General features: G+C 40.0%; 1 protein-coding gene across 1 annotated transcript in view; it reads left to right on the top strand.

The window, feature by feature from the left end:
- Nucleotides 1-17,634, top strand: part of LOC140910001 (tyrosine-protein kinase TXK) — a 55,292-nt gene that overhangs the window by 26,399 nt on the left and 11,259 nt on the right. Inside the window, exons 9-15 of the mRNA XM_073340103.1 lie at nucleotides 331-405; nucleotides 1,342-1,513; nucleotides 2,143-2,359; nucleotides 3,774-3,838; nucleotides 5,822-5,940; nucleotides 7,122-7,279; nucleotides 8,968-9,094. Of these exons, the coding sequence (XP_073196204.1) occupies nucleotides 331-405; nucleotides 1,342-1,513; nucleotides 2,143-2,359; nucleotides 3,774-3,838; nucleotides 5,822-5,940; nucleotides 7,122-7,279; nucleotides 8,968-9,036 (875 nt within the window). The 3' untranslated portion in view covers nucleotides 9,037-9,094. The remainder of the gene's footprint in view (nucleotides 1-330; nucleotides 406-1,341; nucleotides 1,514-2,142; nucleotides 2,360-3,773; nucleotides 3,839-5,821; nucleotides 5,941-7,121; nucleotides 7,280-8,967; nucleotides 9,095-17,634) is intronic.

The raw sequence follows: 17,634 nt of genomic DNA on the forward strand, positions 1-17,634 counted from the left end.
TAATTACTACTACTACTAATAAACAAGCTGAATCCTGTGGGCCTTTGGAAACTGTGTAATATATTTGTCCTCCTACCTATTAACTTATCTGGCAAGCTGCAAAATGCCAGTGTTCTCACCCTATCTATCCAGGGACTGAGTATGCTTTTCCCTCAGTTACTCCTTTTCACCAGGGCTACATCTGAACAAGTCATAAATAATATAGAAAAAAGTAACTTCAGTGAGTAAGAATGAGGAAAACAAAATAGGTTTTGTTTTAGGAAGCTAAGATGGATGCATAGGATAACAGGATAATTGTTCTAAAGAATATTATCACTTTGTCACCCATAGGTCTCATCACTCGCCTCCGACATCCAATTGGATCAATGGGAAGTTGTTTACCAGCAACGGCAGGATTTAGTTATGGTAAAGTTTGAGGTATTGTTTTGGTAGAGTTTTAGACATCTTCCTAGGTTTTTATACCATGCTTATCATCTTGGTATCTGAGGTATGTTAAGAAATTATCCCTGTAATAATTAATATATGAAAACACATGTCCATCAATAGGAATTATCCATTTCTTATTCAGGATCCAAAACTCAGTGAAATACCTGACTGGGCATGTATCATTTAGAAGAATGGTCTCATTCACATTACTAACATTGCTTCTAAATTTTCTCACATTTTGTGAACAAAGACCTAAGACTCCATAGCCTTTTAAGGGCCATTGAAGCCTATTTGAATGTATATCTCAATTAATGTTAACATCAATTGAGATCAAGACTGTTCTTGCCAATCATGCAACTATTAGAAATAAGAGTGGCATTTAACAGTGCATAAAAGAGCAATACAAATAATTTTGGTTTATATATGATAGTAAATGAAGTTCACCTGGCTGGCGAATACACATCTAGAATGAGTCCCTCCAAAAGTGTATGCTGAGAATTAATATATTTAATATATTTCCTAGAACTACTACTTGTGAAAGGCAAAAATCATTGTGGATGTCACAATAGAGCCAGCTAATCAATAATATCACATCGCTGTCTGGAGGTGGATGAGAGTGATGGACAACGCATATTGAAGTGTTCCCATGATGTTCTCAGATGTAGTGGATAATTAAATATCTGTCCTACCTTCAAGCCCCAAACATTCCTGTGTTAGATGATTATCCCATATCTCAAATAATAGGGGTGATGAAAATTTTCATAGCAAATAACAGGCGATGGATAAAATTAACAAACGATTATCTGTTCTGTGTATATACTACAGAGAATGGGGCATTTTTCCTGCACCATAAATAGGGGTTAGGGCAGCTGGCATGTACCATGCTATTATAACATGTTGAGCTCACTTTCACAGAGAAGTGGAAGATAAACCCATCTGAGCTGACTTTCATGAAAGAAGTTGGGCGTGGCCAGTTTGGAATAGTTCATCTGGGTAAATGGAGAGCACTTGTCAAAGTTGCCATTAAGGCGATCAATGAAGGTGCAATGTCTGAAGATGATTTCATTGAGGAAGCCAAAGTCATGATGTAAGTACTATAGCTGTTTCATGCCTGGTGGAAAGGGTTAAACTGAGATGTAATAAGAAACAAATATAGTCAAAGATGTTTTCATAAGGTTTATTTGATGGGTATTATGATTGTGCTTGACACTGTACAATGCACAGAAGACAACATAGACCATGCTCCATGAGTTTACAATTAAAACTGTACTAACTTCATAGTACACACACATTGTACACTGGGTGCAACACTGTATCGTTAGGTCACTTCCATTTTTAATTGAAGGCTGAGTAGGGAAAGTACACTGATAGCTGCTCCTTTCTATCTATTCAACTGCACAAAGCCAGGCATAATCTAGTTTGGGAAGACAAGGAATTGAAAGGTCCAATCTTGATACAGTGCCTATTATATTTAATTTCTCAGTGGACTATCACTAAAAGAATTCATACAGACAGGTGATTTAAGGAAGGATTTGAATTAAGAAATGGTAGTAGATGACATAACAGGTCCTATGTCCATTGCAGTTGAATATCATACACTTAAATATCATATTAACATTTCACAAAATACTTTCTAAAATCATCCTAATAATCAAAACTTCTTTAACTGTTTGTCAGTGGCAAATGTCTAGTTACTGACATGCACCTTGTTAACAGGAAATTATCCCACCCAAAGTTGGTACAGCTTTATGGAGTGTGCATACAGAACAAGCCTCTCTACATAGTGACTGAGTTCATGGAAAATAGCTGCCTGCTCAATTACCTTCGGCAAAGACAGGGGAGGCTTAAGAAAGAAATGCTACTAAGCATGTGCCAGGATGTCTGCGAAGGGATGGAGTATCTAGAAAGAAATAGATTTATTCACCGTGATTTAGTAAGTACAGCAGGTCCTCTGTAATTTGTAGTGACAGTAACAAAATACATGTCATTATACCTTATGGGCACTAATGTATTTTGTAAGTGTGGTTTAACTACTGCAGGATCCGATGGACCAACAGTGTGTTATTTTGATGAAGGTTGTATTCTGACAGGGAAACATTTCTGATGCTCACTCATTTTTATTGTGGTTTGTGGATTTTGTAACACTCTATTTAAGGTATTAACCCTTAAAATGTGCATATGTGTGTGATGTGCTGCATAAATTAATGTATTTGAACTGTTTACTATAAATGTTCTTAAGTTCTGTAGGCAATTGCTGCTGCTGAAAATTTACACACTATTTACTGTATTACAACTCCCTTTAAACAAAAGATATTCATGCATGAAGAGTTAGAGAACACTTAGTGACTGAATGGAGTCAGAGAAAGTAACCATGTTATCTGAAAGTGATGTCCAAATATTGTGTTGTCTTAACACCTCCTTATCATCAACTGATCTTGTGCTATAACAGAAGACATCTTAGTGCAACATCAGAACATCCTGCCAAAACTATTTTGGCTCAGTTTTAGCTTTGCTTTAGTTTGGGCTATGTTTGATGTGAGACATCTAGAGGAACATTTAAGCAGATAAACACTGTATGAATAAGAACGATAAGGAGGCGATGTAATATTTTTAATTGGACCAACTTCTGTTGGTGAAAAGAGACAAGATTTTGAGTATACAGAGCTCTTCTTCAGGTCTTGGAAAGGTACTCTAAGTATCACAGCTAAATACAAGATAGAACAGATTATTTAGCAAAAATGGTTAACATGTATTGTAAGAGACCATTCATAGTGAAGTGGTCCCTTAACACCTTTACAATCATAGGACAAAAATGTGGGATTAGTGAGTTACAGGTTGCTGTAATAAGCCATAAATCCAGTGTCTGTATTAAGACCATGATTTTTAATATCTAGCAAAGTTATGAATTTATGCTCCCAGGCTCATCTTTTGAAGGTGTTGTGCAGGTTTCCTTTAAGGACGTGGACTAAAGAGGTCAGATATGGAGTGATCATTTTGTGAAAAGTGTTCACCCACAGGTGATATGAAGTTTTTGTCTTTGATCATTTTTCTGTGTGAGTTTGTTTGAGAGCATAGTGATTGTCTGGTTTCACCCACATAGTTGTTATTGGGGCATTTAGTGCACTGGATGAGAGATACCACATGTGATAGGCATGTGTGGGACCCATGGATATTGAAAGGCATGTTGTGGGGGGTATTCAACACAAAATTTAGTCTCTCTGATATCCTGGGACCAACATGGCTAAAATAACAAGGCAAACTGTATGAGTAAAGTACTAGTGAGCAGTTGCATTTTTATCAGGATGCTTTAGTTAGATTTCAGATATGTTTTTCTCATTTTCCTGCAGGCTGCAAGGAACTGTTTAGTCAATGCCAAGAATATAGTTAAAATATCTGACTTTGGAATGACAAGGTATGCAGCAATTGTGTATAACAACAGTGTTGAATCTTAACTACATTGGAAATATTTTCAACTAGCAATAATGAGGCCTTGAATTAACCTCCTAGTTTACAAAACTGCCAGTACCAGTTATTTTGCATGTAGATACTGCCAATGGAATTACCTCTCATCTCTTTGATTCCCTTGTACTTTGGTGCACACACTAAGGAGCACATTTTCTAAAAGTTACCTCTGTTTGTGCATACATAGATCCGTGCATGTGCATTCTTCAAGCGTTAATATTTTGCTCACAGGTATTATAATCTTTCAGCTGCTCATGTAGTTTAGTGTTGGAAAAGTTAATGCAATGGTATTCGCACACAAATTTGTGCACACACAAAAGCTGGGTTGAGGGCCCTTTTAAAATTTGGTTTTATCATAAGTGTCAGATACTAAAAGCTTCTAGCTAAGACAATCTTAGCACAGCTCCTGTGGGCTTGTCTACAGGGAATCACCCTTCCAGCTCACCTGGCAGGGCTGTTGCATGCACACCATAAAGGTTCCCATTCAAGTCTAATTTGCAGGGCTGTCTGTGGGGTGAGGGGAGGGCAGGTAATGAGGAGCAAAAGGGGCAATTTGCTCTGGGCCCCATATTTGAGGGGGTCCCAAAACTAGTGACATTGCAACCTGGCCACACCTTTGTTATGATGGAGGGGTGGCCAGTCCAAAGCTAAGCGGAGCTGTGCTGCCCTGTGCCAGGTTGCAATGACCAGAGTGGGGAGCTGGGCCCAGCCCCATGGGACAGAAGCCACTGCTGCAGGGTGAATGTGGGGCAGGCTCGCTTTCCAACCCGACCACCCTGGGGCCTCCTCTCAGTGTTTTTGCATACTTGGTTTAATGATTTGTGAGTATTCTTCTTAAACTCTTTCATCGCCAAGGTCATTTTCTGGAAGGGTGGCAGGCCTGAGTTTCAGATTTTGCTCTGGGCCCCCCCCCAAACCGCATCTGCAATAATATACAGAACTCACATACCTTACAGCTAACTATGAAACTAGGTAGAGGATTTCACTAACAAGTTGTTTATGTCATGGTCTCCTGCCACCCCTTGTTAGGTACAACAAAGTCTATTTAAAAAGAGACAGAATAATTAATTTATTATTGACTTGCTTGCCAAGAGTACAGGGACTACTTCTAGTATTGCATAATCAGGGGGATTGAATTACACCTTTCCTGGTGAATCTCATAGGCTGTATTGGCACTTATTTGGACATGTGTCCATGTGCAATTCAATTCACACATTTAATATAAAGCTTTTTACTCACATGATTTATGTGTATATCATGTATGATATGATTTGGTATACATTATTTTCTAAGGGATTTTCACCATTTTATTTCGAGTCATTGACCAAAAAAGTGCTACTGTAGTTCTAACTAATCTATCTGGGAATTTACATCGTACTTATCTCTGTGGTATCTGTAAGCTTAGTTAGCTGTGGCGGTAAACATGCACAATTCTGCTCACAGAAAAATTAAGCACAGATGGCTAATAGTGAATCTTGTTTGAATTAATCCAGAGTTCTGACACCAGGAAATCACAGATTACGAACCCGATTCTTCATTCATTTACACAAGTATAAATCACATGTAACTCCATTAAAGACAATGGAGTTATTATAATAAAACAATTATAATATTTTATATATTGTAATAACAATTACAATATATAAAGTGTAAGGAGAATCATACTATGTGTCTCACTGGTATGGCAGCTGGTATCAATGAGATCCGGGAAGTGCAATATCTAAAAAAAATTTCCAGAACATCTTTGTGATTATTGGTCGTGCATAATCTGTGTCTTTAATCCACTCTGGAATTCTTGGAAGAAACAGGTATTTCCATATGGACACAATATTTCTGAAAGTGTTTTTTACATAATCATAAATCTAAGGATATGTCACCTAAAACATTTACCCAATACTTTAGATTAAATATATTTGTTAACTGGTTTCTTTAGATATGTTCTAGATGATGAATATATCAGCTCTTCAGGTACCAAATTTCCAGTCAAATGGTCATCTCCTGAAGTTTTTCATTTCAACAAGTACAGCAGCAAGTCTGATGTCTGGTCATTTGGTGAGTGGGTCAGTTTAAACTAATTTGCCACACATCACTTTGCTCATAAAAACTGCAACACATAACTTTTATAGTAAATTATTTGTTACACAGTTACAACTATCATGAGTTTTAATGAGTCCGTTTCATACTATCAATCTTGTCTAAATTGCAAGAGTCTGTCCATTTTGAATAAAGCAGTGCTTCTTGGTTGGGATAGGGAGGCAGGAGGCCATGATCCAAAAATTGAGAGGATGGAATAACCAGCCTTTTCCACGAGTTGGAAACTGAGGACTCCCAATGGAAGGATTCCCAAGAAATTCCATGAGCTGAAATTTGATGTTTCCACTCCTTTATACAGGATCCATGGTTCTACAGTTCCGTTGTTATTGTCTACCAGACCACAATGCTTTATCTTAACCTCTTGTTACTTGAATTTAGCTTATGACTGCAATGTGCATTTTTTACAGTCAGAAGTCTCCACTTATCAAAATCCACATTCATCTCATAAATCCATAGATTCCCAGGCCAGAAGGGGCCATTTTGATCATCTAGTCTGAACTCCTGTGTAACTCAGGCCATAGATCTTTCCCAAAATAATTCGTAGAGCATATTTTTTAGAAAAACATCCAATCTTGATTTAAAAATTGTCAGTGATGAATAATCCACCATAACCCTTGGTAAATGGTTCCAATTATTAATTACTTTCACTTTTTAAAATGTATGCTTTATTTCCCGTTTTTGTCTTGTTTCAATGTCCAGCCATTAGATCATGTTATACCTTTCTCTGCTAGACTGAAGAGCCCGTTATTAAATATTTGTTACCCAGGTAGATCTTACAGACTGTAATCAAGTCTCCTCTTAACCTTCTCTTTGTTAAACTAAATAGATGGAGCTTTTTGAGTCTATCACTATAAGTCCTGCTTTCTAATTCTTTAGTCATTCTTGTGCTGAACCCTCTCCAATTTATCAACATGTCACTGGGACCGTGCCACAGCTGCTATAAATTGGTGCCGCTACATTTAAGGCAATGTAGTTATTCTTATTTACATCATCTGAGGATCGACCTGGTCCTCTCTCTCAATACAGTTCAGATGTACAGTTGTCTCCTGTATTATCCAGGACACAAAATCTCTAGTGTTCATGATTCTTAATATTATGGAATAGTTTTGTGAACATTACATTTTCTGGATTATTCCTAGGAGTTTTAATGTGGGAAGTTTTTACAGAGGGCAAAATGCCTTTTGAAAATAAGTCAAATTCTGAAGTTGTCCATGAGATTTCCGAAGGTTACAGACTTTATCAACCATATCTGGCATCGCTCACTGTGTACAAAATCATGTACAGCTGCTGGCATGAGGTGTGTTTCTCTTATTTTCCTGTTCTGTATATTGATATTCCATCGCCAGGATCCTCATTCTAAATGTGGAGTTAAAGACAATCATTGAAAGCAGGGAAATTAAATACCTACTTTACATTTGTGATAGCCTCAGAATCTTTAATGTGTTTTTCATATATCCCGGCTAAGATTAGAAGCTTCTGTTTCTTTTAACCATTAAAACCAATAAATATAAATAATGACTTGCATCACATCATTCACCAGTCAATCTGATTGCCTGACCCTCTGTCTGAATCCCTCCATGATCTTTCCCTTCTCCATCCCCTTCTCCCTATTCCATAGCATCAAGGCTTTATATAACTATTTCTCTGCTTATATGTTGAACCTGGGGCATGGTTCTCTGTTGTCCAGTGCATTGTACAGTCATTTATGTGAGTACAAAACATGTGCAAAGTGTGCACAGACAACTACCATTCTGATTTAGTAGTGTTTTACATCCACTTTGCACAGTTGTTAATGACTGTACAAGGTACAGGGAAGCAAAGAACCTGGCTCTACTCTCTTATTCCATCCCCTCTATTCTGCTAATGTTTCCTGATTTGAGGCTATGTTTATCTGCTTCTCCCACAATTGTCTGTGCCTTTTTCTAGACTTGCTTCTTTATGTGGAATTCCCTCCTAATATGGCCCACTAAGCCACTAACCTCTCGTAATTTGAATCCCTCTGTAAGACCCACTTCCCCCATGGTGCCCACAGAAGTCTATCATTTTAAATATATAAAATCTTTTGCAGGTGTACTTTTTACTATTCCATCTAAATAGGCATATGCCTAAAGTGAGTAACAGTGTGATCTTATTGCTATAACTCTGTCCTTCCTTCCCACATCTCCTCTCTAATGTGTATCTAACAGCTTATAAAATATCTGCTCTAGGTGTTTGATAGCTACAGTACTTCTAAGTTAAAGCTACTATATCTTAAGGGATTTAGACAGAAAATGCATAGTTTGCTCTCTTCTAGGATGCCTCCTGGGATGCTAGCCACATGCCATCCTTACCTTCCCTATATCAGCCATTGGAGCTTGCTGGCTGACTGTGCTGGGAAACATACACTGCATCCCTTGCAATGGTGTAGCTCTGAGTGTGGGAGCACAGTATTCCAGAGAGCGCTGGTAGACACTGTGATTCCGAGGCACACTGCTTCTCAGAGCCCTATTGGAATGGTGTGGCTATAGACAACCCCCAATGCAGGGCTGAAATGAATATCACCTAAACAGGCATTAGGGCTGGTCTACTCTAGTGCTTAAGTCAAGTAGCTCAGGGGTGTGAAAAATACACCCCCCCGGAGTGACATAAGTTACATTGACCTAAGCACTGTCCACACTGATGCTATGTTGGTGGGAGACATTCTCCCGCCAACATAGCTTCCACCTCTCACGGTGTAGTAGCGCTGATGTAGGACTTGAGTGTAGACTTGCCCTTAGATTTACATTTAAAGGTGTTTATGCTCATGATGCTGTTGTTCAGAAAGCACCCCCATCAGTTAACATACTGACATGATGAAGCCAGGATTTTTCTTAAAATGACAAACATACAACTTTTCTTTCTGCAAACGTACATGTGTAACAGTGTTCTGGGTAGTCTGCTTCTAAAAGTCTATTCTTATGTTAGATCAGCCTGTACTACAGAGGTGCCCTCTGCTTTGTTTTTCAGAAACCTGCAGGTCGCCCTGCTTTTGCTGAGTTACTCCAGACCCTCACAGATATAGCCGAGACTGGATAATCAGACTTTCCATACATATGTATTCTCATTGCAGAGATCGTATGAAGTCCCTCATGTGGTAATTCTCAGTCTTTTACAGTCTTAGCTAGTTACATCAATCAGCAGCACTGTAAATATTGAGGAATCCGTGCGGTTTAGTCTGTTTTCATTTTCAGGGTTCATCACATTTTTAGTGTTTTTGGGGAAATGGATAGTTCAGGGGACTGGTGATAGGCTCTTAACCTTTTTGCCTCAAGGTTGCTAGTTCAAATCAAGACCAGGTTCATGATGATCAAGTCTATGCTGGAGAGGAATAAGCGAGGTTCCTTCTAGTACATGGCACATAGGTCTAAACTGCACAACAGATGCTTCTGCTTTAGTTGGGGATTGGGCCTGCTTCGAGCAGGGGGTTGGACTAGATGACCTCCTGAGGTCCCTTCCAACCCTGATATTCTATGATTCTATGTGGCAGATTTAAATTCTGCAACAATGCCATTGATTAAGAAATCATTTGATAATGGTCTGGCTCATAGATTGGGGAATGGGGACAGGTGGCAGCAAAAGAGACTTAAGCACCCATAATGGACTTCTATATGGGTATTAGAAAGACAAGGTGAGTGAGGTAATATCTTTTATTGGACCAACTTCTGCTGGTGAAAGAGACAAGGTTTTGAGCTACAGAGAGCTCTTCCTCAGGTCACTATATAGGTCGTCAGACACATTTGAAAACAGGACCTTAAGCACTGCAACACAGACTTCTGTCATTTGAGCTAAAAGAGCAACTTAAGACTGTAGAAATAGTAAGCTTTTGTCATCTAGCAGACCAGCCATTAAAGGGAGACACAACCTACTTTGCCTGTGTGCTATACATTCCTCTTAGAGGAGGGGTGGGAAGGCATGCAGGAAGAGGAAGGTACCCTACAGGCTCTTAAATCCCATCTGAATGGAATGCCACTCTATAACAATTTAGGAACTGCATAGCTGGTGAAGGTGCCTGCCTGTGTTCCTTAGGAGCACGAGAAATCAACCACCATCTCCGGCAAGCCTGTGCCTGCTTTCTCCAAGCAGTGTTTCCCATGCTGCCCTTCTGCCTCTTGTTGCCGCATACTTAACTAATGCCCTCCTTCAGTCAGCTATACTGAGCCCCCTCCTGTGGTGTGCCAATAGACAAGCTGAAGAGATGGAAAATGGCACCTTTTTCTATATGTGTGCCATAAGTAGTTTTTTGCAAAATCATGGCAAAAATAAGTTATCCAATTTGTGTAACTAATACCTGTTATAATTGGAACCCTGCTGTGAACAACAATTGCATAGGTAACTTAACTTTTCCTTGTTCGTCGTATATTTGTGGTGACCACTGTTAGTGTGAGAAAAGGTTATTGTTTGTAGCTGTACCATCTGTTAAATTTATAATATGGAAGAGAAATAGCAGAGCACTAAAGAAAAGGAAAACTAAATAACTCACATACTGCATACATAATCATATGTATTATTTATACATAGATGTATGTATATATTTGTATTTTACAGCAACTTGTAGGGAGACAAAATATTTAAAACCTATTGATTGAAGAAGATTCTGCATGACTCCTACAGTTTTACCTTTTTATTCTAAATATAAACAAACTGTCACAATTTTTGGAATTATGCCCAATGATAGAATCCTGGACTAAATTCAGACCTGACGTAAGCCTGGGTAACTCCCACTGATGATAATAGTGTGAGATATTTTTAAGCAACGTAATTACCTGCAGTTATTTGAAGAATGTAAACATCAACGAGGAAGAGGAAATGTTTAATTACTTCGTGTACGCCTGTGGAAAGTTGCCAGCTCTTTTGGCTGCATTGTGAAAGCATCTCAGTTTCAAGAGAAACTAGATTTCCTTGTTCCTTTATATAACCTTTTAAAAGAATTTTAACCAAGTTATACCACTGTTTGCTCTTAGAATTGACTCATAGTACATATTTCATTCCATATCAAAAGTATGTCTGAATACAGATTGGTACAATACACTACAGTCAGGAGAAAAGAGTAGTGTGCCTGTAAGAGCACACTGGGTGCAAGTTTTCCATTTAATTATTGCAACCCTTCTGCCCACTCCAGTGATGTGCTACTCTTTTCAGCAGGTGTTGCTGTATAAACACAACAAATAAATGATATCCATAGTGCAAAGTATACGAATATGTTGCAAATTGCATGAGAAGTTCTCTAAGAGATTGTATTGAAGTGGTTTTGCTACGTGTTTGTTACTGCATGCCAATATGTAGCTAGGAGACATCACTCAACTATGAAAGCAAAGAAGATAAGCAGTGGGAGGGCTGTGAGCTGAAAGCTGAGCCTGTGATTGCTCCACAGTGAATACATACAAATTGCTCAAACGTTTCCAAGCATGTTTCTCTGTTATGCTGAACTATAGTTTGCTTAGTGGTCCTTAGACCCTTTCAGTATTGGAAAGTAATGTAAAAGGTGACTATTGTTGCAGAAAGAGAGAGCCTGAGCCGTGGGGCCTGGTATAAAAGGCCTAGTGTAAGGCCTAAGGCCCAAACAGAGCCAAGCCCTGCTAATACAAAGCACAGTTAGCAAGAGTCAGGCCAACTCAGGCCCTGCCCAGTTACAAAGCAGATGCTTGCTTGCAGGTTCACTATCCAATACATGAACTTGGCAAGAACAGGGCTGGCGTTGCAAAAACACAAGAACTCCTACGCACTAAGTATTCCTGTAAATACATTCCAGAAGGGTAGTGCCAGAACACCCCGATACAGGTTTATGGTGTAAACACACTCACCAAACGCACTCTACAAGGACACACTGACCCCTCTTAAAGAAAAGGTCAGGATGACAGGGTGATGGATAGAGACGTTTTGATTGAACCCACTGGTACAAGGTAAAGGGTGGTAATTAACCATGGTGGAGGGGCAATATGTAACATGTTTGTATCAGTGTATAAAAGAGGGGTCTTTGTCCAGCCGAGGGGGGAAATGGAAAGTCCTGTCATTCTCTGAGCTGAGTCCATTGTCATGGGCATACATGTGTTAGTGTAATGTTAGACATTGATCCAAGGAGCTAGTACTGTGCTTCGTCGGCAATAAACCTGTCTGAGTGCTTTCACTACAGAACTGAGACTGTGGTCTTTTGGGGCAGTTCAATTGAGGTCAGCTAGGTTTGCTATCTGGACAGAGCCAGCACAGCAAACAGGAAGAACACACATATGCAGCTAATAACTGACTACAACTATCTGTCCCTTTATTTATTCTGTTTTACTTTAATTTTGTATTTATGTTTAGCTCATGAAAATGGGTAAAGTGAGTTTTGAAAATGCTAGCAATATAACTTTAAGGATGTATTGGAAAGCCATGTGAAGTTTGGAAATCCCCTTTGGAAATCTTAGACATGGTCTGCGGACCCCCAGGTGTCCGTGGACCACGCGTTGAAAGCTACTGATCTACATCTTCTAAATGACCACAAAGGAAAGAGTCAACAAAGGCCCCACTTATTGTCATTTGCAGCATAACTCGTCACTACATCTGAAGCAATTGAGCTTTGCCCACAGATGGTGTGGAAGGTCAAAACCAGGTGACTGGACTGCAAGGGACTAGAAGCAGTTAAATTGGAGAACAAGTCCAAGCTAACTTTAATATGAGAGGCTCCCATATTCACAACTCAATGAACTTGCAATCATTTTCTGTGTGAGAGCTGATCAGGGCACACCCATCCTGAAACTTTGGAGGGGAGAAAGTAGTTGTTTAGATAAATATAACCAAATTACAGTGTGTGATTTTAGCAACTACTCATCTTCACTTGTCAGCCCCTTCCCCCACCATCTATCATATGCTATTAATATGTCAGTTCCAGCCTCCCTTTGGCAAATACCAACTGACACCAGCTTTCATTGTCCTCTTGTTAAAATTTTCAGATAGGCACCTTCCTGGTTTCTCCCATGTTTCTCCTCTTGCATGGGAAGAGTTCCCTGTAAACATCCACAGAACTTATTGTTTTACTTAAAACTCCCCTTTGCTGTGATGCCTACCAACCTCCCACCCCCAAAAAAACCCAATGGGTAGACAGCTGATATAGCAAGACCATTGCCGATCATGCTGACCAGTATTGTCTTGTGCTACCCAGTTTGCCTGCACCGATCTGTTGTCTCATATCTTCTTAGATTTTAAGATCCTTGGGACAGGGACAGTCTGTGTTCTGAGTTTGTACAGCGCCCACCACAATGGGGTCCTGGTCCATGACAGGATCTCCTAAAAGCTACTGAAATATCATAGAATATCAGGGTTGGAAGGGACTCCAGAAGGTCATCTAGTCCAACCCCCTGCTCGAAGCAGGACCAATTCCCAGTTAAATCATCCCAGCCAGGGCTTTGTCAAGCCTGACCTTAAAAACCTCTAAGGAAGGAGATTCTACCACCTCCCTAGGTAACGCATTCCAGTGTTTCACTACCCTCTTAGTGAAAAAGTTTTTCCTAATATCCAATCTAAACCTCCCCCACTGCAACTTGAGACCATTACTCCTCGTTCTGTCATCTGCTACCATTGAGAACAGTCTAGAGCCATCCTCTTTGGAACCCCCTTTCAGGTAGTTGAAAGCAGCTATCAAATCCCCCCTCATTCTTCTCTTCTGCAGGCTAAACAACCCCAGCTCCCTCAGCCTCTCCTCATAAGTCATGTACACAAATCCCTCTTACCTAGTTTATCACAGTTAAGTGACAGTACAAGTGCTAGAGTTTTTGCTGTCAGTATCTTCCTCTGACCATTAACTTGTGTCTCAGAAACCATCTCAATATACAAAAACTTTAATTTGGAAGCAGCTAAGGTTGCCACACTCATTCTACTTGACAGAAACCCACAAAAACAAGTAAATGCGAAGTAAAACCACCTAACTGTACACACTTTCATCTCATTTCCTCCACACTATCAATTCTGCAACTGCTGCTCACCATGCTCCAAGTACCACACCCTCCAGGCTCCCCCCTCAGCCTGCTCTTCTGTACACACTCCTTTACCAGATTATTTCCTGCCCCCGCAAAAAAAACTAGGAGTTGGAGATGTTTGGTGCAGCAGCTGGTTGTGGAAGGAGAGGGTTGTTTTGTAAAGGGATGTGTGCAGAAGGGCAGTTAAAGGGGGTGATGGAAGAATGGCATTCCTTTGGGGGGCCAGAGTTAAGGATGCAATGTGTGCCTGTGCTGCATAGTAGTTGTAGTAAATGTGTGCTTGTAATTGAAGGGGTAGAAATTATTACTGTCAAGGTAGCATAACTTTTCATGTCCTTGCTTTTGTGTCAGATACATTATGTGTATAGGAACTCTAAGTGCTTCACAACCAACCAATTTTTGTGTGTGTATTATTTGTTTGTTTTAAAAAAATTGAGGGCGGAAGAGAAGCTGAGCAAGAGGTGGACCATCAGGGCCAGGGCATGGGTGGCCTGGCCTAGGGGTTAGCATCAGGCACGGGCTGAAGGGTAAGGGGCCAAGAGCTAATTGCCAGGAATCAGGCCGGGCTGGAATGCTAGAAGGTGAGAATCAAACCTGAAGGGCAGAGATCAAGGGTCAGTTACCATGAATCAGGCCAATTGAGGATATTAGGAGGTCAGGTTAGGGTGACAGAACCAGAGGGCAGGCACCTGGAGACAGTTACTAAGAGTCAGGATACCAGGAGGTCAGGATCTGAGGGCAGGAACCAGTAAACACCAGCCCAGCGGTCCACAGCAGGATGAAGTCCAGTTGAATGCACAACTTAGTGTTTTGGCATAAATAGGACTGTGACCCAATCAGGAGCCTTGGAGCTCCCCCAGTCAGAGACTAGAGGTGAGGCTTGTACCTCAGTTGGGCTTCATGGACCTGGCTCCCAGCTGCTGTCTCTGAGCTGCTGGGCGGAAGATTGGAGTATGGTGACTCTCAGGAACCCCACAAACCTGGGGTTTGAGATCAGCAGGGCCTGATATGGATGGATCTATGAGGAGGGAGAAATACAGCTACTGACAGGGAAGATTTTATCCATCAGCAGTTCCACATGATGCTTAGGTAATTCTACTGTAGGGAAAATTCTAGCTCCTGACGGAGGAGGAGCTATGTGCACATGGCCCAAAACAATCAGGTTTAGGTGCACAGCATATATATATTCAGCTGTAACTAATAATTGCTGAAAGTCACTTGAAATCCCAGTTAAAGAAAAAAACTTCACCAGTTGCCCCAGTTCTGCTCAGGATTCACTTCTCTACCAGGTTTTGTGTAGATAACATTTTTTTTAAAACAAGTCAGTCAACAATGAGAAGTAGAAATGCCACAGACAAATTTCATCCAGAGCCCAATTTTCAAGAGTTCTTATTAAATACTATAAAGAAAAACCAAACAAAAGCTACTCAGAAAATTCAAAGGGCATAAAAACTGTCCCTGGGTGAAATTCCACAGATAGGTTATCTACTTTTAGAGAAAAACATTAATTTATATCCCATTTTAGAATGAAATCCTAACTATGGAGTCATATCCATCACCTCCATAACATACTTGGGTAGAAGTTATGTATAAGTGCCAATCTGCATGTCTATTTATGGGATTTTGAGGGGGGAATGGGTGCATCCATATTTTTGCAGCTATACCCATTGTGTCCTCCTTTGAAAAATATGCCTTTCAAGGCTGGTCTATTGTTGAGGGGTATTTTCAGGTCCCTGAAAATACTAAAAGGATATTGAGTTTCAAAATCATGGAGTATAAATATTTATAGTTATCCAGAACCATTTAGGGGCAGGACTTCTAATTTATGAGAGTCCAGTCTGTGGGAGAGCAGAGCCATTGTTCCAAACAGTGGTGTATGAATAATTCTCTCTGGTTTAATCTCTGGAAACATATCAGTTACAATTAATGTAGGAAATTCATTGATTTGGGTTGTTTCAATGTCAACTCCATTCCAGGAATGGGCATTTTCTGCATGACCACTAATATGTTCTGAAGTCCCAGGACCATTTGAGGTGTTCTTACACTTCTTGCACCACATTCTAAGGCATCCATAGAGCAGTACAATGGCTAGTATGATAAAAAGGACACTGCTGATGAGCCAAATAACCATAGCCAGGTCAATCATCTTGCTGGCTGGAAACACAGCATCTCTGGCCATTGCATGAAAATTGGTACACTGACCTCTAGAAGGCTCTATCCCCTGGCAACGGAACACACAGGATATAGTTTGTAGATGGTGTTTGCCTCTGCAAGGTCAAGAAGTCATGGCTCAAAAGGTATAAGTTCCTCCTGGTGAAAATTCTGTTGCAAAACACCAGACAAGATGCTGTTCCAACTGGGCCAATATATTACCCTGTAAAATTCGTTGGGACAGGTACAATGGTCATGTGACCATATTACCGAAGCTGAAGTACGGGTGACATTCTTAATGTTAATTTTATCATCATAATTCTTTTACATATATATTAGACCTGAAAAGAAGAAACACACATTTGGTATTTTAAAATGTTATACAATACACATTTATTTCTATGCAGATACAGTAAAGTAATTTATCTAATATACATTTTAAATACAGACTTAAATGTATTTCAACACTGGGAACAGAAATACCATAGACTATTTGTAACACTTAGCTGGCTAATGAAAAGTTCTTCCCAGTTATACAAAAGACACAATTTAATGGCCACGTTGGGTTAAGATTTAGTATTACATTGATACCAATCTCATTTTATGCTACCTATTATATAAGAAAACATATGTTTTGTGGAAGAAGCAGCTAGCTAATCCATTTCTGGCTGTCTCCTTTGTGTAAGCAGTTCTATGTCATAGCATCTTTTCACATTAAAAAATACATTTAACACCTTTAAAGGTGACCTATTTTTGCCAGTTATTTATACATTAGTAGTTTCACTTATGAAACAGGAAAAACACAGCTGTGGCATTAATGCAGGAAAGTCCCCAACAGTCACATTCACACTTTAAAGCAAGCGCTACTACAGTGTTTTGTTGTGAGCCACAGTAAGACTGTTTAAGGTTTGTTTTTATTAGGAACTAACAGGTGCTATTGTTATTGCTTTCCTGTTGTCTTAGAAACTCCCCTCTGCCCTAACATAGTCCGTATCAGTAAAAAGCTAAACCCTGGAATGGATTGTGCCAGAAGCTGGGAATGGGCAACAGGGGATGGATCACTTGGTGATTACCTATTCTGTTCATTCCCTCTGGGGCACCTGGCACTGGCCGCTGTTGGAAGACGGGATACTGGGCAAGATGGACCTTTGGTCTGACCCAGTATGGTCATTCTTATGTGCAGTGAGCTGGACTGGAGGCGTTTGCATCACACTTACCTTGGCACACAGGCACCACGTAAAGAGGATATTTATCTCCATACAGCAGAGAGAGAGTGAGTGTCACAGAATAATTCAGAAGAGCAGGTTCCTTTTTCCTGGGTAGAATTCACGTCCCTGAGAGGAAAAAACAAAAAACAAACTAGGTTATTGAACATTTGTGGCTCAGTTCTGCCTTTCAAAAAGATGACATCCCTCACTCTACAGATTGTAAAACCAGCTGCCATATGCAGATGTTGGCACTGTAGCTGACTTCACAAGCTGCAGGGCAATGGACACTTATATGCTAGAGAAAACTGCTGTGTTAGGACCCC

This window comes from Lepidochelys kempii, chromosome 4 (genome assembly GCF_965140285.1).
Source record: "Lepidochelys kempii isolate rLepKem1 chromosome 4, rLepKem1.hap1, whole genome shotgun sequence".
In the NCBI taxonomy this organism is placed as follows: Eukaryota; Metazoa; Chordata; order Testudines; family Cheloniidae; genus Lepidochelys; species Lepidochelys kempii.